This window comes from Rana temporaria, chromosome 3 (assembly GCF_905171775.1).
Source record: "Rana temporaria chromosome 3, aRanTem1.1, whole genome shotgun sequence".
Taxonomy (NCBI): Eukaryota; Metazoa; Chordata; class Amphibia; order Anura; family Ranidae; genus Rana; species Rana temporaria.
In genome coordinates, this window is record NC_053491.1 from 190,813,759 (window position 1) to 190,840,385 (window position 26,627).

The 26,627-nt window shown below is 38.8% G+C and overlaps 1 protein-coding gene across 1 annotated transcript in view; it reads right to left on the bottom strand.

Annotated features, from left to right (window-relative positions):
- Positions 1 to 251: 251 nt before the first annotated feature.
- LGR5 (leucine rich repeat containing G protein-coupled receptor 5) overlaps positions 252 to 26,627 on the bottom strand; it is a 227,346-nt gene continuing 200,970 nt past the window's right edge. Inside the window, exons 12-18 of the mRNA XM_040343997.1 lie at positions 22,812 to 22,877; positions 22,554 to 22,625; positions 21,768 to 21,839; positions 18,971 to 19,096; positions 4,378 to 4,523; positions 2,958 to 3,041; positions 252 to 2,676 (exon numbers count right to left, since the gene is read on the bottom strand). Coding sequence (XP_040199931.1) covers positions 1,595 to 2,676; positions 2,958 to 3,041; positions 4,378 to 4,523; positions 18,971 to 19,096; positions 21,768 to 21,839; positions 22,554 to 22,625; positions 22,812 to 22,877 — 1,648 coding nt within the window. The 3' untranslated portion in view covers positions 252 to 1,594. The remainder of the gene's footprint in view (positions 2,677 to 2,957; positions 3,042 to 4,377; positions 4,524 to 18,970; positions 19,097 to 21,767; positions 21,840 to 22,553; positions 22,626 to 22,811; positions 22,878 to 26,627) is intronic.

Below are 26,627 nucleotides of genomic sequence, written 5' to 3' on the forward strand. Positions count from 1 at the left end.
AAGAATACATATTGGCATAAACTGAGAACCTTTTTTTTGGGGGGGGGGGGAAATGTGGGAAATGTATTTTAGCAAAAAGTAAAAGACGTGTTTTTTTCAAAACTGTTGCTGTTCTTTTGTTTATAGTGCAAAAAATAAAAACCGCAGAGGTGATCGAATATCACCAAAAGAAAGCTCTACTGTGGGAAAAAAAGGACACAAATTTTGTTTGGGTACAGCGTCGCACGACCGAGCAATTGTCAGTTAAAGCGACGCAGTGCCAAATTGTAAAAAGTGCTCTGGTCAGGAAGGGGGTAAAATCTTCCGGGGCTGAAGCGGTTAAAGCTGTACTCCAGGCAGGAATAATGCAATATGTTAACAAGAAACATGCTGATAGGATGAAAGAGTAGGGTGATAGAAAGCTTAGCAGTCTGCTGCTCCACTTTCACAGTCCAATGACATGTGGGTATGGAGTTGGGTGTATGGGATTGTACTGTGTTTTTTTTTTTTTTTGTGGTTGAACTGGATGGACTTGTGTCTTTTTTCAACCTGACTAACTATGTAACTATGTAACATGAGGAACAAGGCCTAGTTAAATTACTTAAAATCAGGTCCCCTGCACTGCCATACAGGGCTGTGTTGTGCGGCAGAGCTGGATGGACAGCAATATAAATCCTTTGGCAGGTAAAACAGCTCTATATACAATATGTATTTTATCTAGGTACCTGAGCTGTATGCCTGGAGTCTCCATTATGTCTACGTAATTTAACATAAATGAAACATTTCTCAGTAAACAATAGTGTAGATTTCTGGGCAACAATATACTAGATATTAAGACATCTGTCCTGCATAGAATCACTGCAAAGGATCTCTGAAACCTTGGCTATAAGAGCAGGTAAAGTCTCTTAATGTAAGAAATGTTCTACATATTCTGGAGAATATAGAGTTGTAGATATTATTGTAAATTTCCTAAAAAGAAAGGTTTTTAAATGTTTACATTTACAATTTTGGAGGGCACGCTAGGAACAATACTAGGTCACTTGGAAGCTAACGGGGTGTTTCCTAGGCATTCAGTCAGGGCTCTTTTGGATCAATTAAAAGAGATAATTTTGATGGGAATACAAGAAAACTCTTTGAAATATTATAACCAATTCCAGAGCTTTATCCTTTAAAGAATGTCCAGCTAAAACAGCACTGTTTGTTATGGTTCAAGGAAAAAAAGATATTCAACTGTTTTTAATAAGTGTAAAGAGGAATGTGCAAACTGTACCCAAACCAACCAATTATAAACAGCCTTTCCCTAAATTTCAATACAATAAACTGCAGGAAATTCATTTGCAATTGGTTAGCACATGTTACTGCCCATTACTGCTTTTTGTACCACATTATTAAATAGATACAACTGCAACAAAGAACATACTGTTCATAAGGCTATCTTTCAAACACATTTTAACATTTGTTGTTTTATATAGGGAGGATAATGAAAGATAATGTTTGATTGGTTACTGCGCTTTATGGTTTGCCTTATTAAATAAAGGCATTTGACATTCCCCCAATGACAGCAAATATTAAGAGACTTGTGGTCATTGTAAATACCAAAACAAGTATTGCCTCATCAGTGACAAGGCACATATGCTGCAGATGATAATGTACAGTTTTCAGTCACTCGATACGATGAGGAGGAACTGACCGGTAACTCATATGATATACTGGAACTTGCAAAGGTCACCAGGGCTTGAGTGGAATCGCAAGACTGTTTTTCTGCGTCTTCAGAGTTGATGGAAGCCAGACTTGTTTGACGAGATCTGGTCCACAGCATGTCTGTACTCTTTAAAGTGCCAATGTCTTCCTTGAAGTGTGGATTGAAGAGGATGTATAGGAGAGGATTTAAGCATGCAGGTAAAGGAATAATTAGCAATAGTATCGACTTTATCACTTCTGGACTAATGAATGTGAGATTTAGAAGTGAGGAGAATGACAAGAAGGCCACTGGGCAGTACAATATGCAGTTAGAGAACAGCAGCAGAGCTATATGCTTCACCATTGAACAGTCCCACACATTTTCTAGTTCACCTTTCTCTAGAGTGCAGTACAGCTTAGTATAGGCTACGGTCATTACAAGAAAGCAGAGCGAGTTCAGGAGGACTAAAGCAACCATGAAACCCATAGAGGAGGGGTCACCAAACAGTAATGGGAAACACAATGGAGATGTCCCATAAGCACTGCCACTTAGCAGAGGTGACACCGCAATGACCAGTGAAAGAATGAAGCACAAGACGATAGACAGTTTAACACTTATAAAAGAGGATTTTGATTCAAATTTAGTAGAACATTTTACAGACAATCCTCTCTCAAGTGCAGCCACTGTTAAAAGAAAGATGGAAGATTCAGCAGCAAAAACCGACAGGAAGCCAGTTATTTGACAGCCTACCCCACTTTCCCACCAAGCCCCATACCGAGCAAAGTTTCCAAAGGTCAAAGCATCAATTGTGGCCAGAACACCACTAGATAGGCCCATTAGGGTGTTCATGATGGCAATAAGACCAATCAGAAGCTTTATGGATGGAATGTATGAGAGATGTCTGAAGACAGTTGCAATAATTAAACCGTTGCAGATAAAAGCTAGAAAAACTATAAGCCACACGCCAATTCGGATGAGCCAGCTTCCAAATAAATGATCACAGGGTTTGAAGGGTCCTACAGAAAAGAGAGATGCAGTACATCAGTAATTTGTCAATTTAACTTTGCAAGAGCAGACATACTGTAATTAAATATGTAAAAGATCCAACAACTAAAAAAAAATACCGTCTTTAAGTTATAGAGTAAAGATTCTTATAAAAAACTTTCAAATGATATACATAGTTTATAGAAAAACCTGTAATACCTTATCTATAATAGCAATAAACACCATATTTAAAGATTATATTTTATGTTATATACTTTATTACTATTATTGCATTAAAAAATTCACTATTTACCTGGAGATGGTGTACACTGTACAGTGTGAAGAACTTTAAGATCTTCTTCAAAGTCCAAGAGAAAATCTTCAAAGTCACGGTCATCTGTAGTGTAAATGTTTTTTCTCATTAAATTATTATTAAACCCCTTATGAGGTTATAACTGCAATCAACCATGTAATTGATCCAACATTTATCCAGCATTAAAAGTGTCTACACTTGACAAAATCACACAATTAATGCCATTGCCTGAGTTCTAAAAGCCCCAGTACACCACATGGAAAAATAATATATTTGGCTTATGTCAATGTGCTTATAAAAGAGCAGGCTAAGAATTGCGGAGATGCTGCATCTTTAACTTATATTTAAAATAGTATAGTACCAAAGAATTAGCAAATTTAGGTTAAAGTGTTTGTTACCCTAACACTTCATATTACTAATAAGTGCCTGCTGTACTATGTACTTGTATGAGAATGAATCCTGTTCTCTTTGTATTGCTTCCTTTATGTGAAATTCCTGGTGCTCCTGCCAGTCCCCTTGCTTTCCTAATAAAAACCAACCAAACTGAGCAGGAAAACACACCCTCAGTTTTCTAGCTATGCTGGAAACTCAGTATACTCTCCTCCAATGATCAGACCTGTCCTGACACGCCCCCTCTGCACAGTCATTCACTGGGAAGCTCAGTGTGCTGCTTCTTCTCCTCCCACCAGCTCTTATGTAGCTGAGAACAGAGGGAATGTGATCCCTTATAAAAAAGGGAAAAAAGGTATTTATATATTGTTTTTTTTATATCTGTACAAAAAAAATGTTTTGCCTTTCATTTCTAGTTTAAACTGAATAGGTTGTTTTACAAGGTGATCTTTTACAATCACTTTAACTCCTATGTCTGGTGACTTTCTGAAGGCAATTGGTTGCACTAGATTTTAATTAGGGGTATCAGAGTAAAGGGGGGCGATTACAAATGCACGCCACACTTAATTGTAAAAAAAAAAAAATGAAAACAGATTTATCCTTTTTCTTCCACTTCACAATTATGTGCCACTTTGTGTTTGTCTGTCACATAAAGTCCCAATAAAATACATTTATGTTTTTGGTTGTATTATGACAAAATGTAGAAAATTTCAAGGGGTATAAATACTTTTTCAAGACACTAATATATATATATATATATATATATATATATATATATATATATATATATATATATATATATATACACGAAAATATTAACATTCTAATATCAGTTATTTGCATGAATGCGAATAATACCAGTTACCCATAAAAAGAGATATTCTTCTTTTAACAATAATTAGCACATAGTAACATTTCACAATGTATTTCCCAATTTACCTCAATGAACATATTCACATGAGTAAATGCACAATAGAAAACAATCAAAAACACACTTGTGTAAGGTTCCTGTAAAACAGTTGATTCTCACCTTGTGTATGTAGCATGCCGGCTTCCTTTCGGAAAAACTCATCAGTGCTGCTGTTGTCCTCCTTGCCCCATTGGTTTAATTGTTTAACAGCATTTTCACAAATAGCAAAAGCACAGCACTGGTAGGAGTAAGGCATTTCCATGACCCTAGGATTAGCACAACATAATGGGTGTTACTTTTTTTACAATTTATTTCATCTGTAATATTTGTAGCAAAGCAGTAACTGCTATTACAAATTACACACAGGTTGTTTAAATCATTTTTCCCATTAAGATGTTGCACAACACTTTACAACGTACATATAATCATTCACATCAGTTGGTGCTTCATGAAAAAGCAGACAATCAAATACAACACAGTTTCATATCTGATAAGGCCAATACTTGATTGAAATCCATACCCAACCAATATGTTTTTGAATTTCCTCCTAAACTGATTTAAATAAGATTGATGAAATTTAAAGCATTTAGACCAGGTTGCACATTTTACAAATTATGGCCGCGATTCAGGTACATTGTCGTATCTTTGAGCGGGCGTAACGCATCTCCTATGCGCTACGCCGACGTAACATTGAGAGGCAAGTACTGTATTCAGAAAACACTTGCTCCCAAAGTTACGTTGGCGTATCGTAAATGGGCCGGCGTAAGCCCGCGTACTTCAAAGTAGCAAGGCAGATACGCCGTCGTAAGTCCTTTCTGAATCCGGACCTATAAGTCTATGAATTCCTCATTAACGTGCAAAAGAAATGTATATATTTTTTAAAATGTATCTGTGACCCTTCTAGCTGCTTGTACTGTGAACAAATGTATCCGTAAAGGCTAATTCAACCTTTTTATGCCATGGAAAACTACAAGTTCAATCTTCCATTGTGGCAAAGAAACTCAGATAGCAATGGAGTACAAATGTGACAACACCACCACAATTGTAGTCCACTTATTACTTCCTCCAGCTTCATAAAAGAAGGTCTGAACCTCCAAATGAACCTTGGGCTGGATGAATTGTCCACAGGAGCCTGTGTATTGCACCCATGATGCACTGATTACTGTTGCAAAGCAAAACATTAGTAAATGCACATTATTTTGAATATGGGTACAGTTATTATAATTTTTTTTGAAAGGTTGGATATGCCTTTAAAGGACACAACTAAGGCCCCGTACACACGAGAGGATCCATCCGCTGGAATTGATCCGCGGACCGGCTCCAGCGGATAGATCCCCTGGTGTGTACAATCTGTTTCCGCGGATTTTTATCCCCTGGGGTGGATTTCCAGCGGATAAAAATTTTAAGACATGCTTTAAAATCTATCCGCTTGAATCCATCCCAACGGATTGATCCGCTGGTCTGTACAGACTCACCGGATCAATCCGTCCAAATGAATCCCCCGCATGCGTCGTAATGTTTCGACGCATGCGTGGAATTCCTTATATGACAGCGTCGCGCACGTCGCCGCGTCATCATCGCGGCGACGGCGCGACACGTCATCGCGATGGGATTTCGGCGCGGATTTCGATCCGATGGTGAGTACACTCCATCGGATCAAAATCCGCGGAAATCCTCTCGTGTGTACCCGGCATAAGGCCTCGTACACACGACCGAGGAACTCGTCCTAAATGAAACATCGTTTTCATCGACGAGTTCCTTGTTAGGCTTGTCGAGAAACTTGACAAGCTTTCTTTGCGTACACACTTTCAAGACCAAATCTCGTCGTTGTCAAACGCGGTGACGTAAAACACGTATGACGGCACTGTAAAGGGGAAGTTTGATTCCACAGGCGCTACCCTTCTGAGCATGTGCGGGTTTCTAAGCATACACACGAACGTGTTTCTCGTCGAAAACCAGCCCGACGAGGAACACGACGAGGAAATTGAGACTCCCGACGAGGAAAAAGAGAACTTGTTCTCTTTTTTTCTCGTTGAGTTCCTCGACAGTTTTCTCGATGAAAAACATACACACGACCGTTTTCCTCTGCAAAAAAGCTCTGCCACCAGGTTTCTTGATGGATTCTGTCGAGGAAAACCGTTGTGTGTACGAGGCCTCAGACTCTGAAGTCAAGTTTCCAATAGCTTAGAAACACCTAGTATTTATTTTTATTAGAAGGCTGGAAGTATACAACGTTTCTGCTTCCACTGAAAATATGTTAAAAGGAACTGTGATTTCAGTACCTCTGTTGTGAAATTTTAAGATTAATTTCTCTACTGCACGTATAGCTATAGAGGTGACAGGGGGCTTATTGGAGTATTCCATATTGGTTTAGAGGGAAGGTTGGTTTTAGGAGTTGGGGTAGGCTGTTTTTGGAAGTAAGGGGGAGCATCTTTTGTAAGTAATTTTCTAAGTCCATTCGTTTTTACATGTAAATCAACAACCTTTGACTAATAAATAAAATTTTTAGCAATTTTTCTAAACTCTGTTTTACCGTTTTGAGTTGATTAGATATAAATGTACTCATTAGAGCTTGCTAATTTAAAATTGTTAGGAAATTAGTGGGTATGAAGAGAAATTTCCAAGGGAGAAATCTACACACCTGCCATTTAGTGTCTATGGTCATCTTAAATCTTAAAAGGTTTAATCTACCTATATTTTTCCTTCCATGATCCCTCCCTCATCAACATGCTAATAACAGTTTGAAATAAGACCTGCATATCTTATTTTAGACCCAGCGATGTCACCACTAGGTCTCTGTGCTTCTCTATGTTAAAGGTACAATTGCCGTTCAACTCCATGTCATCACTTTTTTCCCCAGTCAGGTAAGGTAAATAACTATACTGTGAACAGGCTCTTCATGGTGCTACCCTGACAAGACACATCCCATTTGTGCTATCCAAAGCACATTACAAATCTCTATCATCCCCAAATTCATGGAACAAATAGGATGACCTTTGCCACAGTGTACACGTCAGATACAATATGTGCAGACATTTTATGAAACCAGAAAATACAAACAAGTCATAAACACTTTCTGAAATGCAAGAAAAATAATGGCTTTCTGAAAAAATGAGGAACGTGTTAGGTGTTGGACCAAATTCCATTGTCTATACTCTGGAAGATTGTCAGGGTCCATTAAATGTAACCAGTCCTTTTTAGTATGGACTGTATTCAACATCTTACAATAGAATTAATCCAGACACAAAGAAATTTATTGAGCAAAAGTAAACATATTAAGAATGAAATGTTAAATCTACACAAAGAAATACACCTAAATTGGGGTAAAGAACATGAACAAACAATGCTTTAGGTGAAAGCAAGCCAACAGTAGAAGATGCATTCCTTATAAATATTTTATGCTTTTCACTGTAAATACAAGAAAACTCTTTTGCAGGAGTCCATCAGTGTATGATGTAAATAGTTTAAGTCCCTTTGTTTTAAAGTGGGACACAGTACAAGTGAACATAGCACTTCATTTTAGGATGCCATGGTGAAAAGAAAAATAGATTGAGCAGGATATTAATGTTGGACTTATTTTCCAAGTTATTTTTTTCAATGACATAAATACCATCATTGGCCCAGATTCAGGTAGAATGGAGCAATATTTGCGTGGGCAAAGAGCAAAGATTTTTCTCTGCGCCCACGCAAATATTTCCATTTGCCCAGCGATTCACGGAGCAGTAGCTCCGTAAATTGCGCGGGCGCTATGCTAATTAGCCCTGCGTAAGGGCGCCTAATGTAAATGATCCCGCCGGGGGCGGGAATCATTTAAATTAGGCGCGCTCCCGCGCCGAGCTAACAGCGCATGCTCCGTCGGGAAACTTTCCCGACGTGCATTGCGGCAAATGACGTCGCAAGGACGTCATTTGCTTCTAATGGAACGTGAATGGCGTCCAGCGCCATTCACTGTTCACTTACGTAAACGACGTGAAATTTAAATTTCACGGGCGGGAGGCGCAGCTATACTTTAGCATTGGCTGCGCCTGCTATTAGCAGGAGCAGCCTTATGCTAAAGGCGCCGTACGGAAACTCCGTTCCTTGCGTACGCAGGGCCCGCGCAACTTTTGTGAATCGGTGGTAGTATGCAATTTGCATACTACACGCCGATCACAAAGGCCGCGCCCCCTAGCGGCCAACTCAAGAATGCAGCCTGCGATGTGAAGGCATAAGGAGGCTTATGTTTGTCACATCCTAGGCTGCAGTCGGTGTAACGAGGTTCCTGAATCAGGAGCACTCGTTACACCGGAGCAAGTAAGCACTTGCGCCGCGCAACTATGGTTGCGCGGGCGCAAGTGCTTCTTGAATCTGGGCCATTGTCTACCTACTGTGCCAATTCCAAGTCCTGGTTAGTACCAAATGAACAATCAGTAACCATCACTTACTGACAGCATAACTTGCAGCTGAACAATAGGTCATCTTACATTTCTATGCTGTATATATACTGGAAGGCTGCAGCTACTCCAATAATTAGTAACAGTGTATGTACGGTTATATTCTAGCCATGCTTTCTGTTGCTTACTTTAATAAATTAAATCTACTGACATCCATGGGAAACTGTCATAAACCAAAATACCTTTGTGAGATCCCTCAAGACTGCCACTCTCCAGTTCAGGGGACGGCAACCTACAGGCCGCATTCGGCCCGCCATCGCTAAATGTCTGGCCCATCAGTGCACGTGATAAATTCAGGTGCACTCGGGCTGTGGACATTTTAACCCTGGTCGGCATTCCCGGGATAACAACGGATGCGGCTAAGAAGCAAGCCGGTCGGCTGTTATCCCAAACAGCGGGAGGGCCCGTCCGCCGGCCGGTGACCCGAACAAAGCCACAATGGGCTTCGATCGGGTTTCGGATCTAGTAACCTGGAAGCGATGTCATGACATCACTTCCGGTTTACAGAAGACTTAAAGGCACCAAATAAAAAAAAATTACAGTATTCAAAAAATAGCCAAACTTGGTGTTTTGAATTATTTTAAGTGCAAAGGATGGATCTGGGTTCTTATAGACCCCAGATCCCTCCATAAAGAGTAGCTGCCACTGCCTATTTCTGTCACAAGGGATGTTTACATTCGTTGTGACAGCAATAAGTGATCAGATTTTTTTTTAATGGTAAAGCGTAAAAATAAAAAGCGCCCTATTCCTCCGCACTCGCGTAAAGAAGCAAATGCATACACGTAAGTTGCGACCGCAAATGTAAACAGTGTTCAAACCACACATCATTAGAGGAAGAGCAATAATTCTTGTGCAAGACCTCATCTGTAACTTTAAACTGTTAACCTGTATACATTTTTATAGCGTCACTTATGGAGATTTTTAAGTACTGTAGTTTGTTGCTGTTCCACAAGTGTGCACAATTTTAAAGCATAACATGGGGGGCTGTGTGATGTGCAGGGGGGCTGTGTAATTTAAAGGGGTCCAGAAGTACGGGGGCTGTGTAATGTAAAGGGGTCCAGAGGTGCAGGGCTGTGTAATGCAAAGGGGTTCAGAAGTGCGAGGGCTGTATAATGTAAAGGGGTCTAGATTATTATCTTCATTTATTAGCAGGTGAATGTGACCCTTCATGCATTTACATACATTGAATATGGCCTTTAAGTGGAAAAAGGTTGCTGACCCCTGCTCTAGTTCATAGAGTGCATATTTGTTCTTTCTGCAAGGTGAACCTATGTACAGTATTTCACTGTCTTGAATTTAGTAGGCAGCGCAGGAGTAAAAAAAAATGCAACTTTGTCTGCGGTTTCTGACTACTTATTTTGCTTTGTGACATATTCCCTTTAAAACAGGGATCTCAAAGTACTGGCCCACAGGCCATTTAAAAATGGCCCGCAGGACTGATCCACCAGGATACTGATACATTTTCTGGTGAGCTGTGGAATGCGGGCCGATGAAAGCCAGTGCATCGACAGTTTATTTTTTTTATTTGATCCAGGGGTCTCCAAACTAAAGGACCAGTTTACTGTCCTCCAGGTTTTGGGAGGGCCAAACTGTAGTCAGTGGAAGCAAGCAATTCCCCATCATTAGTTTCATTGGGAATAACATTGCCCCTGGTGGGTATCAGTGGGAGGAATAGTGTCCCATCATTGGGTTTAATTGGAGAAAGAGTGCTCCTTTTTAGTATCAGTGGGAAGAATAGTGCCCCATTGGTAATGTCAGTGAGAGGGATGGTGTCCCATCATTGGTGTCATTTGGAGAAGCAGTGCCCCAAGGGCCGGACAGAGGCAAGCAAAGGGCCACATCCGGCACCTAGGCCGCAGTTTGGAAACCACTGATTTAATCTTTTGCCGAACTGGCAATAAATTAAATAAAATATGTCTCTGTGGATGTGAGGACTAACCTTTAAGCCCTGGTGGTCCCATGAAGGAGCATTGTAGTCTGCACCTCTGGAGTCAGAGCGTTGCTGTGTTCTGACTCAGATAAATGTGCGCCGGAAATTTTTATTTTTTTATTTTCAATCCAGAGGTGCATAAATCGCTCGTCCGCTGGTCCACCAGGGTGTAAAACTGTTTTAACCCCTTAGGTAAGAAGGAGGGGCTAACTGTTAATGAATATCAATATATTAAAATGTTAAATAAATAATAACAAAAATATGAATTATTTTATTATTCTTTTTTTTATTAAATATGTATGTATGCAGCCCCCATGGTATATGAAAACTTGTCCAGTGATCCTCAGGTAATTTGAGACCACTGCTTTGAAAAAAAGTAAATCGCTGTGGCATAAGTAAATGAGTTACAATACTGGTACAAATAAACAAGTATCTTTGTTTGCTAAATGCTTTTCTTTTTATGTGTAGCAAAATGTATTCTGTATATTGTTATACTTGTTAGCTATTGAAACCCAAATGGCATTATGTGATTATAAGTACAGTAGTAAGATGTAATAACAATAAAACTACAGAGCTGATATCAAGGAGCTAGTTTGTCACAGTCACCTGTGTGCAGAAGTTCACACAGCGGTTATACACACAGTTTGCCAATGCTAAAGAGCTGAAAACAATATTTACTTATTTCACCACTGGGAAATTGAAGTAAATGGCTATGTGGAATGTATTCAGCATTCTATCATTTGGCTTTGAGTGTCTGTCTCTTCACAACACATTCTTTACTGCCTTCTCTTTGATTCTTCCGTAGCTATGTGACTTTTATTTGCCCTTCTTAATTGCGGTTATTTTATGTAATCTTTTCTTTTAAGAACTCTTGCAATTATGGTTCCACACTCATATAAATCTACTGGCTTATCTTTTACATGTTTTCAGCAAGTGGCTGATTTAGTGTCCTATTATTTATTTAAATGTACAAAGGCACAGAAGGGATGTGTCACATGCATTGCATTCCCTTTCTGAATTATGGGGGGCATCAGATAATTGCAATGAATGAACACAGGAAACAATTATTCTGCTTTTACAACCACTCCCCTCTCCCTGTACAGTTAGCCTTACCATTAGAACATTATTTATACATGGAAATTGGTGGGGTATCATGGGCAATGTGAACAGAAGTTGTTTGCTAGGTTAAACTTATCATTAGATATGTTGTTGTTCCTAATTCAAGCAAAGAAGAAAAGGGAAGACAATAGCTTTGATTGTAGTGAAATATTTAGGGTTTTTAAAATCACACACTACTCAAGCCTAATATGGGTGAATAAATAATTTTATTTTGCAGAATTAAAATGTTACAAGTCCATTAATTTTGCAAAGTTCAAACCACAGCGGTGGCTTAACAACAAACATATTTTTATCTTTACCTTAGTTTGCGTGTTACTAAAGAAAATACAAAACTAAAAAACAATTTCATTTTCTTTACAGTATTCTTCCCAAGGCATTATCAAGAGCCCATCTAACTTTTTTCATTACTAGATTGACAGCTGAATCTTATTTCCTATATTTTTTAAGTAATTTCCTGTTCTCTTTTATACTACCTCATCCTTCTTATGGCTGTATTATTCTCTAGAGAAAATGTGTTCCTTTTAAGTATCTGTTTGGTCGTTAAGGCTACAAACCTTCCACCCTATTAAACAGCATTTTAATTTCTGTGATAGACAGGCCCCCTTCCGAGGTACTTGTACATGCCTATGAATCTATTATCTTTGGAAATATTCTCAAAGCTCTACCTGGTCACATCCTAAATGTCGTAACACTACTCAAGCACAGCATTTAAGTTTTTGATTGACTTAACTGAACAAAAATCATTAACCACTTGATCACTTTGGTGTGCAAAAATGAGAACATAAGCACTGTGAATAATTTTACAAAGCATATATAATATGAGCTCCGAAGTTCTTTTCAGACAAGCCTGTTTCTTTGCCTTGCATGGGACAAAGCACAGGTTCACTTTATGTATTCTGTATATTGTTATACTTGTTAGCCATTAAAACCCAACTTTATCCTAAACTCTCAGAACAAAATCTTTGAGAAGTTTCTAATGGAAGAAAAGTTGAACCATTTCAGTTACACTGCTAACGACTTCACTTCATGGATTTCGCATGTAGTCTGTACTCTGAGAATAGAGCAGTGGTTGTCAACTTATAAGATTTGGGGGGGGGCCTCGACTGTGGTCCTGTAACATCACCAAAGGACCACACATAATATTCAGTGCATTAAATGTCTATGGACACACAGCAGGAGATAGTCAGAGACTGTTGCTATGCTACAGGCGCCGTTGTTAATTTGTTGACATGCTGTAGGACAAACACATAGACTGGAGACAATGGTACAAGACACTGCTAGAGATCACTGTCATTGCAATCCATTTAAAAATCTGTGTTTCCAGTACTGACTGGAAATTTTGGGGCCACCCAACAAGTACCAAAGGGCCTCATGGGGCCCTTGGGCACCTAAGACTGCTATTTTCTGATAGTAAGCTAAAGTCTAAAACTCAACCGCTGTAATGCTATATTCAGGTATATTCAGGTAGCGGTATAACTGTATAACACAGCAGTAACAGGGTGACATTTATTTTTTAATGATCATTTCTATCTATAACAAGAAAGATTTATTTTTTAAGTATTTAAAGCCCAAATTTTTATTTTTAGGCATGAGTAGTCAAGGGATAAAAACAATGTCAAAGGCTTAATTGAAAAGACAAGTTTAGAAAGCATCCACGTAAACTCTAACACCCCAGACAAGCAAATTACACCACTTTCTGTAATATTACCCAAAATTCATTACACACAGTTAACCTAATACCAACATAATAAAAAAAAATCATAAAAATCTGGATCATAAACCAGATTAAATCCACACATCCATCACTCACACGTCACACAATAATTATATAATTTAATGGCCTCAGTCTGCTTCCCCAGCATGCACCCACATAAAGCAGAGCCCTGGCCGCCATAGATTAATAAAACATTATTCAGCAGATGCTAAAAGACCTCACTCTCCTCTAAAAAATAGAGGTAGCCCTGACCCTTTCTATACAGCACTTTAGTGTTCCAAATACTTGTAATTCTCCACTACATCCACTCCTTGGATCAAGACGGGGGTCACCAGTGCCTTCCTCCTTCTCAAATCTACAACTAGCACCCTTTTCATTCACATTTAAGTGCAGATGATTATCCTCACAACATGTGACAAAGTTCTCCACCACAGTCCTATACGCAGTCTCTTCCCCATTCCTGATACATCCCACTACCATAGAATGGACTCCTGGATTCCTTGATTTGGAAAAGACTAGTAATTTACACTCTGAGGCATATCTTTCCAACTGGAGAATTGAACTCTTATGACTTACTGAAAGAAGAATTTGCCCTTCCTACCTAGTATTTTTTCAGATACCTACAATTGCAGTATGCCATTAGGACCCAATTTCCCCAAACACCTATCCTCCAACAGAACTCATTAGAATCTCCTCTAAAGGCTTCCGATCTTGACAAACCCCTTTCTTAAATTTATGCCTTCCACATAACTCATTACAGAGCTAGGACCTCTCTACTGTTCCAGACGTAGAAAACGGATATCAATACCCTCTCTGAAGAGGAGTGGAGAGATGTGGTAGCTCAGGATACTAAATTGATGATATCTGCTAAGGATAAATTGATCCACTTAAATTTTTTATATAGGATATATTATACCTCTCAGAGGTTGCGCCGTATAAATCCCATTCATGCTTCATTCTGAAACAAGTGTTTGAATGTCGCTGGCACTTTTTATCACATAGTGTGGAGTTGCTCTTTGATTTTTGATTATTCTAAGCAAGTTACATCCAGGTTGGCTAAGGCCCTTAAACTATTGCTGGCTCTAGATCACCCACCCTCCTACAATGTTTGGTGCTCATCTATTAGATCTGTGCTCCCCTTATACCAACTGACTTATATGAGCAGAGGTTGTCCAGCCAAATATGATACAATCTGGTCTGCATGGTTAGATTCCACTTGGCCTCCTCTTTTTTCACTCCCCTCTTTCCTTTTATGTGCCTTGAAAACATTTTCGTTAAGATGGTATATACTAGCACTTTTTTCAGATTTTTGTCACTGGACTGTACTTTTTGTGAGGTTCATATAAATTATATTTCTCTGCTTGTATTGCACTAATGTATGATACTTGATCGGTGGTGCTTTGTTATTACTGTACTGAATTTTTAAAAACTTCAATAAAGTATTTTACTGCTTAAAAAAATTGAAAAAAAAATATTTAATGATAGACAGCCTTTACAAAAACACAAGGTGTACAATTTGAGAGAAACATGCCTCTTATCGTCACATACAGTAGAGTATAAAAGTAACTGCTCACTAAGGTAACATGAAATAAATCTGGCAAGACATCACAAAAGGTAAGGCCAATAAAATATGTCGCAAACATTTCTGGCAATATAGTAAAATCTGATTAAAGCCTTAATTTTTGGCTGTTCTTTGCCTGTTGTTGTGAGGTTTTCTGTTTGTATTTTTGTAAATGAAAACCTACCAGTAAAGTGTAAATACCCATACTCTGTTACATTAGTTTATACTTTACAAATGAATAGGAACACTAACACAGGCAAAGAATTCTGAGAACTGTATATTATTAACACATAGGGGGTTATTTACAAAAGGCAAATCCACTTTGCACTACAAGTGCAAAGTGCACTTGAAATTGCACTGAAAGTGCACTTGGAAGTGCAGTCACTGTAAATCTGAGGGGTAGATCTGAAATGAGGGGAAGCTCTGCTGTTTTTATCATCCAATCCTGTGCAAGCTAAAATGCTGTTTTTTATTTTCCTTGCATGTCCCCCTCGGATCTACAGTGACTGCACTTCCAAGTGCACTTTCAGTACAATTTTAAAGTGCACTTTACACTTGTATTGCAAAGTGGATTTGCCTTTAGTAAATAACCCCCACAATGTGATGACTCTGCTCTAGAACATAAAGTCAACTAAAATCTTGAATACATAATGGCAAAATAAAATATAAAATAATAATGCAATGTAAAAAAATAAAGCTATGTGATAAAATGATGCTTCATATTTTTTTAAATATACCTAGGTCTACAAGCAGTGTTTGTAGTGTGACAGTGTGGTACACCATCAAGGCAGGAGTCTCAACCTGGCAGGTCGAGGGGCTCCAGGGGATTTGCTTATTTGGGAATAAACTGGCTTTTTAGTTTCCTCATTTCTTAGAAAGGTCCACTTTGGGACCTGGAGCCTGGGGATTTCTTAGAGATCTGGGTGTGATGAAATCCCCAGTCCTGGGCCCTGATTTTGAGAATCACCAGCACACTGACTGGCATTGCAAGGGAGTAGTCAGGGAGTACATGTGTGCACTGGGAGAAGCCAGAGACAAAAGCCTGATGGTCAGACAAGGTAATGGTCTGCGGGAGACAGACCAGTGTCTAAAGTGGAAGGCCTGAGCAGCAATGCAGTGTGTGTAAACCAGTCTGTATTTTCCTACTAATGTGATCCAAGAGGCTGGATATTTAATCTTTGTGTTAAGATTGAAAACCCCTGCGTGGGTTAACCTGGATGAACATTTTATTTTGTGGAGCATCAAATCCATAGGTATAGTGAAAAACAAGTTCATAAATCCCAAGTGAACAACCCAAAGGAATATATGCAATATATATATATATATATAAAAGAAAAAAAGTTCATAAATATAACACAATAGACAGGCAGCAGTCTTTCCACTGGAGTCTGTAACTGGTAGTGATCCTGTTGTTATGCAGATACTGTCACCACAACAAAGTCATGAATCCATCACCGAAAAGGAGAAGATGGGTACTCTTACCATGAGATGTGAACTCTCCCACCGTCAGTGGTGAGTCAAAACAGCATGTGAGTGATTCCAGCTTCCTCATACGATCATCCAAGGGACAGCTGAGAGGTGTCTCCAGGTGGTATATTGGAAATCCAGCCAATGCTCAGTATCAAAAGAAACTTTGTGGTAAGCAGGGTGAAAGCATGGATAACCCCTCACATCAACATCACACGTGTTGGAACATGGATCAAAGGAAAAAGAGAAAAAAGCCTCCACATGGCGTAGATCAAAAAAGGTTTAATGCTAATAAAAACAGTGTAAAAAAAACACCCTTCGGTGTGTACATAGATAAAATAGTGATCACAAGATAAAAAAAGGGTTAAGCGCAATCGCAGGCAAGGAAACCCGACATGTTTCGTTCCATTGAACTTCAACTGGGGTGTATCCGTGCCCCCAAACACTGCGCTTATATACAAAACTATCCATTACTAATTAATTGGCAACAAGGCTATGTTCCGTCCCAGGAAATGGCAAGTGGTTTGCATCCCAAGCCTCAATCTCGTCTGCCAATCCCAATAATGTAAAAAGACACTTCCCCCACCTCCACTCCATTAGATAATGAGAATGAGACCACAGAGGGTGGGTTTGTCTTACGTCCGCCGTCATGGTCACATGGCAGGCGGAGTAACAAAGCATTTTTGTATAATGCCAGGCCTCCCTTTGAAAGACGGAAGTAACACGGGGCCATGTGTTCTCAAGCATCGTAGAGAGGGCTGGAGGCACACATCCAACAAAGAAATATGCAGTGAGCGAAGATCGTTCACATGACCTTGTGACATCAGACCCAGAAGTCGTAAAGACAATGCTATGCGACCCCCGTGTTTTTCTGACTTTCAGGTCTGACGTCACAAGGTCATGTGAACGATCTTCGCTCACTGCATATTTCTTTGTTGGATGTGTGCCTCCAGCCCTCTCTACGAGGCTTGAGAACACACGGCTTCGGGTTACTTCCGTCTTTTAAAAGGAGGCCTGGCATTATCCACAAATGCTTTGTTACGCCGCCTGTCATATGACCATGACGGCGGACGTAAGACACACCCCCCTCTGTCGTCTCATTCTCATTGACTAATGGAGTGGAGGTGGGGCAAGTGTCTTTTTACATTATTGGGATTGGCTGACGAGATTGAGGCTTGGGATGCAAACCACTTGCCATTTCCTGGGACGGAACATAGCCTCATTGCCAATTAATTAGTAATGGATAGTTTTGTATATAAGCGCAGTGTTTGGAGGCACGTATACACTCCAGTTGAAGTTCAATGGAACAAAACATATCGGGTTTCCTTGCCTGCGATTGCGCTTAACCCTTTTTTTTATCTTGTGATCACTATTTTATCACTATGTACACAACGAAGGGTGTTTTTTGTACACTGTTTTTATTTGCATTAAACCTTTTTTGATCTACGCCATGTGGAGGCTTTTTGCTCATTTTCCTTGTGATGTGGTCCATGTGAGGGGTTATCCATCCTTTCACCCTGCTTACCACAAAGTTTCTTTTGATACTAAGCATTGGCTGGATTTCCAATATACCACCTGGAGACACCTCTCAGCTGTCCCTTGGATGATCGTATGAAGAAGCTGGAATCACTCACATGCTGTTTTGACTCACCACTGACGGTGGGAGAGTCTACATCTCATGGTAAGAGTACCCATCTTCTCTTTTTCGGTGGTGGATTCACGACTTTATAGTGGCGACAGTATCTGCATAACGTTAGGATAACTACCTGTTCCAGACTCCAGTGAAAAGACTGCTGCCTGTCTATTGTGTTATATATATGAACTTTTTTTCTTATATATATTATATATATATATATATATATATATATATATATATATATATATATATATATATATTGCATATCTTCCTTTGGGTTGTTCACTTGGGATTTATGAACTTGTTTTTCATTATACCTATGGATTTGATGCTCCACAATCACATTTTTTTTTTGTTTTTTTTACACATGGTTGGACATGAGTCAGTGTCCCATGATTCACGCTTTATTGTAATATTTGTACTCACCCTATGTGTCCTAACCATATTGTTTATATTTTGACATTGACATTTTTTGGGGGATTTATTTATGATTAGCACTGCACTTGTTCTTCATATATTATTAAAAAATAGAATAGCAAGGATGAAGTGTTTCTTTTTAATGTAGTAAACGAAAATTAAGAAATATAAAGCTGTAAAAGTAGTGCATTATTTTTTACAATTATATATGTAAAGTGTTTAGGAGTAAGAAGGTTAAAAATGTTCAAATAAAAATGACATGATTAAAAAAAAAAAAAAAAAAAAAAAAAGATTGTATTGATGCCATAATTGCATGTATTTGGTTAATATTTGTATTTTACTTGACCTTTTACAAAATAAATAAATTACAAAAAAGGTTGATATCTCTTCTTGGTCATCCTTCTTGTATGATTAACAAAAAAATGTAAGTACTCACCTGAGTTTTGGAAAATGCTCTGCAGGGATCAGTTCTTGTAAGGCGGAATTTCCTGTCAGTTTTAAATGAGTCAAACCATGCAGCCCAGTGACAGGAAACGACACCAAATGGTTGGACGACAGATCTCTGAGGAGAGAATTAAGTAAACCATGTCACCAACATATTTCTATATTTACGTGTTTTCTAAGTTAACCCTTAGGACCATCAAAAGTCCAAATGTTCTCCCAAACACAAAGTGTGGCTTTAATAATTAAAGTCACACTAATATTACACTTGTGCTACTACCTAAAAGCATGTCAAGAAAAACCTGTTAGTCCCCAAGGAATGTGGATTAAAAAACTCTATTACAGCAATACTACAACAAAACCTAGACATTCACAATAAATTAATTTAAGCACTTTTTTATTTTATTTTAGGGTATTTACTTTAAAAATTGCAACAATGGGTCTAGATATTAAAACCACATTTAAGGTGAACCCCCTAGCTGGAATGCAACACATCTTTTAGTTTTCCATCCTAATTTCTGCTCTTGTAAAAACTATTTAAACAATTTATAGTGATTGTAAAAATGTGAAAGTTACTTTTCAGTAACAAACACCAAATACGTGTTGTTCTGATGTTCTGTTTTATTAGGAGATTATGCTGGGTTGTAGCTGAAATAAGCACACAATGTAAGCGTGAGAAAAATATTGTTGCCAAAAGTCACTGATCTACAGATGTAATTTCTCTTTCATAGCACCTTAATGCTCATTTACAGAACACGTTTTGTATATTTTGCACTAAAAAAAGTTAGCAACGTAAGTAAAGGCTGCCAGTGGGTAGCTAATGTCTGTAACAAAGTAGTACTGAATGCTACTAGTAAACAGTCCCTCTTGGCCAGGCTAAAAATATGCAGTATAAGTGTTTTATTTACTTCCTTTATAAACAAGCTGTCTGTAAGAACAAAGATAAAAGTAAAATCAGGATTTGTAGCATAGATGCACTCTATACATTACTAACACAGCAGTGTACATCTCAGCTCATTCTCAGCATGTCAGGAATAGAGCTGAGGACAACACAACCCCTGACCATACGCCATGGAACCCAAAATAAGCAGAGAGGAAGGTGACAGCGGATAAAGCAGTGACTGGACCATTGACCTGTCATTGCTGGATGACTGCACACTAGGAAGCATGTGTGCCATGCTGTGGATACTTGCACATTATAGCACGAGTTTACCTCTATAGAGTGTTCCGCTTTAAATAAAAAACTCATAGAAGGTCCTCATTCCACTGCAATTTTACAAAACGCAGATACAACTTGTTCTTGTTTATTTCATCAAGTAAAATAATGTGTGGGAGGCCAGCTCCCAAGAAATAAATGGTTGTCTAGCACTTGTCTATATGTTTCTTTACCAAAACAACTCTTTCTGTTCAGATAATGAATGTGGTTGGCATACCTTGCTTTTGTCTTTATGACTGACAGCTTTTTGATACAAGTACCTAGACTGTACTTTTTTACATCTCTGTACGCCAAACAAAAATGGCATGATTACAGCAGTGAGCTTGGGTGAATTTTAAGCATGACTGGAGTCAATTTACTTTGTGAATTATTGCCTATAGAAACTGACTAGGCTGAATGGACTTTTACGTTTCTGCAAACCATTTCTGCAAACCAGTGCCAAATAGCTAGCCTTGCATGACCCTCTTGAAAAAGTCACTACTTTGGGAAAGGTTTTCTGTTATATTTTTCTGTTTATTGTAAAAGGGTGTAGTTAGGGACTGGTGAACATATCATCGGAGATATGAAAAAGCATACAGTGACCTTAACCCCTTCACGCTAACGTAACACATATATGCAGCCTCACTGCATTGACCTTTTTTACATATACTGTATTTATTGGCATATAACACTCACTTTTTTACCCTGAAAATAGAGGGTAAACTGTGCCTGCGTGTTATACGCAGGGAGCTGTGGAAAGTTTTTTATCCTGAAACTTCCCTCTTAAAGTTAGGGTGCATGTTATACGCCTCTGCGTGTTATACGCCGATAAACAAGGTATGTGTTTCTCTTCTTGAAATAAAAATAAGCCACTGGTAGCAGCATAGGACAGCCCATTTTCTGTCTTGTGATAGAAGACAATTATCAGGTTAGGGTTCATGAGACTAATCTGGACTATGTTGTGCATACTGTATTATCTATTTGGTAGCTGTACACTGGCTCTGATTGAGCAGGAATGAAGTGTTGGTAGCATTGACAATCTGCAGTATAAGTGTAACCTTTATGCCACGTACACGCGACCATTTTTCATGACGAGAAAAATTCTAATTTTTTTAATTGGTCGTGAAAAATGGTCGTGTGTAGGATCCAGAGCAATTTTCTCGACGAGAAAAATGGACGTTAAAAATTTAGAACCTGCTCTATTTTTTCTCGCCGTTTTTCACGTCGTGAAAAATAGTTGTGTGTAGGCTTTAACGAGGGGGAAAAAAACTCATGCTCAGAAGCAAGTTATGAGACGGGGAAATTAGCATAAGCAGCATAAGCAGCCCAAAGGGTGGCGCCAGTCAAATGGAACTTCCCCTTTATAGTACCGTCGCACGTGTTGCATGTCACTGCGCTTTGCTCGAGCATTATTTTCACGAAAATGTGTATGCAAGGCAGGGTTGAGAGGAATCACGTCGAGAAAAACTTTGTTTTTTTCCATGACATGAATAACGGTCGTGTGTATGCGGCATTAGTGTCCTTATATATAAATACTTTACAATTACAAGTGAAAATGCAGAAGACAGAATAACAAAATGCTTTAAAAATTACTTACAATTTGATGAGAGATGGTAATGAGGAAAATGATGTTGGGTGAATGTACGTTATTTTGTTCCATGCCAAGTCACTGGTTGCAAAAAAGAAAAAAAGAAAATTCTTATACATGTGACATGTATTAGGACCATGAATTGATTTGCTTAGTGTTTACAGCTAATAGTGACATTTAGCATGATTTAAAAAAAAAAGTTTACTGAACTGTAACATTAATATGGTCCATAAACCAATAGCAGATTGTGATTTGATAATGCATCAGATAATTTAAATCTACCTTAACAAAGTGGATTATCCATCTTAAACCTCACAACATTCTTTACTGGAACAGTAATCCAAAGTTTCAAGTACTGTAAAAAGTGACAGTATAATGGCGCAGTCTGCCCCGTTAAATCTAATCATTCCGTTTATTACGTTAAAAGTTTATTCCAATTTTAGTGAAGTGAATGAGCTGTGTTATTGTGTGTGTGTATGTGTGTAGGATGAAGGAGAAATACTTCTGTTGTCTTGGAAGTTTTTCTTTTAACTTTTTATGAATATGTATGATGTTTTGTCGCATCTCCTCCATGTAAAAATAGATAATAAACGAATCTAAACAGAATAAGTGCAAGTAACATGGTTTCCCTTTCCCTCATTTTACACAGTGCAAGCTACATCAAATTTATTTGGTCTCTTGAATTGCATAGAAAAAGCATTCACTGTACAGCGCTTTGTGTTTACTTTAATTATAGTTATTTAAACAGCACAGTAAAATGGGATCAAACAAGCAGGGGATTTGCAGAGCACTTACAGGGATCGCAAGACAATCAGCTGCTGAAAGGTAATGGATCTGATTTCATTGATTTCATTATGACGAAGATCACTGAAATGACAGAGAAATGATAAGTAGATTGTAGAAGCATGAAATTCCATAACAAACCTTTCTCTACCATCAGATCACCTTTAACCCAAACATTGTAGTATTAATGGGGTTAAAGATGTTATGTTTGAAGTGATATGGTGTAGAAGGCTTAAGTAAAAAACACCTGCATATGTAATACATACTCACATCTTCTGAAGTCTCTGACAGCCAGAGAAGCTTGGCAAGTCCTTGATACGATTATACGACAAGTCTCTGAAATAATAAACAGTGTGTTGAAGTACAAAGAGGAAAGCATTACTAGTTAATTGTAAAACTGAAAGCATAGCTAAAACATGCCAATAGTTCAGAAGCTTTGAACATCAATATAAGCATGAAGTGTTGTCAATTTATGAAACAGATCACTGACATTCTCCTGATCTAAAGTGGAATTATGCCTTTCAACCAAGAAACAAATCAGGGCCATGTAGGAGCTCCAGGCCAAAGTACGTAGCAGGATTCTATCTATAAAAATAACCTCAAATAATGTGGTAGTATTATGACTCATAACTGAACTAACTGCACTTCCATTACAAACAGAGAAAAGTTTGTAGACGTGACTAGTAAACCATAGCCAAAGACTAAAGCCCTGTACATACAGGCCGAATTTTGGTTAAAAAAATAACATACGACATTCAGCCAATGTGTATGTCGGTCTGTCTGACAGAAGCCTGCTGTTCGGCTGTCTTCTGTTGGACATGCATGCTGGAAAACCAGCAGTTGACCAACTTCTAATCAGCGCTCTCAGCCAATAGCAGAGAGCACTGATCAGAGTGTTCTGGTGGGGGGGCCTCCCCCGGTCAGAACGTAACAGCTCAGCGGGGGAAATCACTGAACTAATCTAGCATGGTTAGTACAGTGGCTCTGACCAGAGCGGACAGTGTGTACCTGGCTTTAGGCAGGCCATATTTTAACCAATGTTCTTTCCTTCAACCCAAGGTTGCTCTATTTCTCCATCAACACTGAATCCCTCCTGTGGAGCTATTGTATTTTGATAGTGGGAGGTTTCCCAGCTGTCAGAAAAAAATTATCAATGCTTGCAACTATAGCAACCAACTATAGCAACCAATGATTGCATGAAAAAAATCCAACAGGTTGGTTTTACTGAAGTCGATTGATGGATCAACTTTAGTACAACCAACCTGCTCACATATGGATCAAAATTATATTTCTGCTGAGCTAAATTTTGTTCCAACTATGGCTGGCTTAAGGTGGCCCATAGACATCAAAGGGCACTAGGAAGCACAAGCATGATTCCAAAGACATCAGGCTCTGAGTCTACAGGGTCCCACCGAATGCTTTATGGCTTGGCTGAGCTTACGGGCAACTTCTCTGGAGATAGGAGTGGTGCAGAGTGCAGGATCTGGCATTAGCTTATACGTTTTTTGTCCTTGTGTTAAAGCTTTCTGAATTAAAGCTAATGCATTAAGGGGCGGTAAAAGCCCTGCCCATAATACAAGTGGATTCCTGTTGCAATCCAATTGACAATGCAAGCTGTGGGAGTATATACTATAACAAACTGGAGTGCAGGAAGCCCTTTGCATATATAGGGCCTGCTCCACGTAGCGTGGCGCATTGTTCCGTCCGGCGTAGCGTATCTCAGATACACTACGCCACCGTAACTTACAGCGTATTTTCCGTATCCTCAAAGAATTTGCGCCGTAAGTTACGGCAGCGTAGTGTAACTGTGTCGGCGTAAGGGCGCGCAATTCAAATGGATGAGATGGGGGCGTGTTTTATGTCAATACGTCTTGACCCGACGTAAATGATTTTTTTTCTGAACGGCGCATGCGCCTTCCATGGGGGTATCCCAGTGCGCATGCTCCAAATTAACCCGCAACAAGCCAATGCTTTCGACGTGAACGTAATTCTACGCAAAGCCCTATTTGCGAACAACTTCCGCAAACAACGTAAAATTTTCAAAATTCGACGCGGGAATGACGTCCATACTTAACATAGGATACGCCTCATATAGCAGGGGTAACTTTACACCGGAAAAAGCCTTACGGAAACTACGTAAAAAAATGCGTCGGCCGGACGTACGTTTGTGGATTGGCGAATCTAGCTAATTTGCATACTCGACACGGAAATCGACGGAAGCGCCACCTAGCAGCCAGCGTAAATATGCACCTTGGATCCGACTGCGTACTAAGACGTACGCCAGTCGGATCTAGCCCAGCTTCAGGCGTATCTTGTTTTGTGGATACAAAACAAAGATACGCCGGAGCAAACTAGAAGTTACGTGGCGTATCAATAGATACGCCGTCGTAACTTCTTTGTGGATCTGGCCCATAATGTGCACAGTATTGGCTATTTTATCTGAAAATGGCATATTAAAATAATATAAATATATTATATATACTGTATATTTTACAATTCTAACACTCTAAATTAAAAAATGTAATGCCTTACTTAGCTGAAAATGTATGCACATTACTTTCTCAAATAATAATCTTGAAGTGCATAATAACCTTAAATACACCTGTCTTAATTGTACTGTCCTGTTTAAGCACTTCCCATCCCGCTCTTAGTCATATGACATCCACAGAGGTAAACTCCCATCCCACGCGGGAGTAATATGACGTCCTCCGCTTCCTGCCGGCATAGGGGATGCGCCCGATGCATTACCAAGGAGCTGATGTGCATGCCTGTTGGCTGTGATGTCAGCCAGGCACCCACGATCGCTTGTAAAAGAGCAGGAATGTGGATCTGTGTGTGTAAACACACATATCCACATCCTGTCAGGGGAGAGGAGACAGATTGTGTGTTCCTAGTATATAGGAATACCGATCGGACTCCCATCCCCCAACAGTTAGAACACACAGTCAGGGAACACAATTAACCCCTTGATCACCCCCTAGTGTTAACCCTTTCCCTGACAGTGACATTTATAAAGTAATCAGTGGCTATTTATATCACTGATCGCTGTATAAATGTCAATGTTTTAAGAAAAGTGTCCGATCTGTTTGCCGCAATGTCGCAGTCACAATAAAAATCACAGATCACCGTCATTACTAGTAAAAAAAAATAATAATAATAAAAATGCCATAAATCAATAACCTATTTTGTAGGTGCTATAACTTTTGCGCAAACCAATCAGTATACCCTTATTTCGATTTTTTTACCAAAAATTTGTAGAAGAATACATATCGGCCTAAAGTGAGGAAAAATTATTATTCTTAAATTGGAATATTTATTATAGCAAAAAGTAAATAATATTGTGTTTTTTTTTTCAAAATTGACAGTTTTTTTTGTTTATAGCGCAAAAAATAAAACCACAGAGGTGATTAAATACCACCAAAAGAAAGTAAACAAGAAGTACTCCCGCGCTGCCAAAAAACTAAAACTAGGGGGCACTGCTGCAGACACCTAGTAATCTATCCTAAGTAGAAAAAATCGAGAATGAAAAAGTGGTGATGTCTGCGCTGTGTAACAAAGGGGAGGGGGGATTACCAAATAATACATTCTAAATGCGTGAGAATAGAAAGACTGAGCCTTAAATATAACCACTGAGTGATCCAAATAACAAATCACAAATGCAACGTGAAACACAGTGAAATAAATAACACAATATAAGTAAATGGCATAAATACATATAGGAGCCAAAAAACTGGCATAAAAAAACAAACGTGCAAAAAAGTTTATAATGAATGGAGGAAAATAAATAAAAGTCTCTGAATGGTGATCCCAAAGCCAAGTGTTTTCATTCCTCAACACTTGGCTTTGGGATCACCATTCAGAGACTTTTATTTATTCTCCTCCATTCATTATAAACTTTTTGCACGTTTGTGTTTTTTATGCCAGTTTTTTGGCTCCTATATGTTTTTATGCCATTTACTTATATTGTGTTATTTATTTCACTGTGTTTCACGTTGCATTTGTGATTTGTTATTTGGATCACTCAGTGGTTATATTTAAGGCTTAGTCTTTCTATTCTCACACGTTAAGGGCCAGATTCTCGTAGAA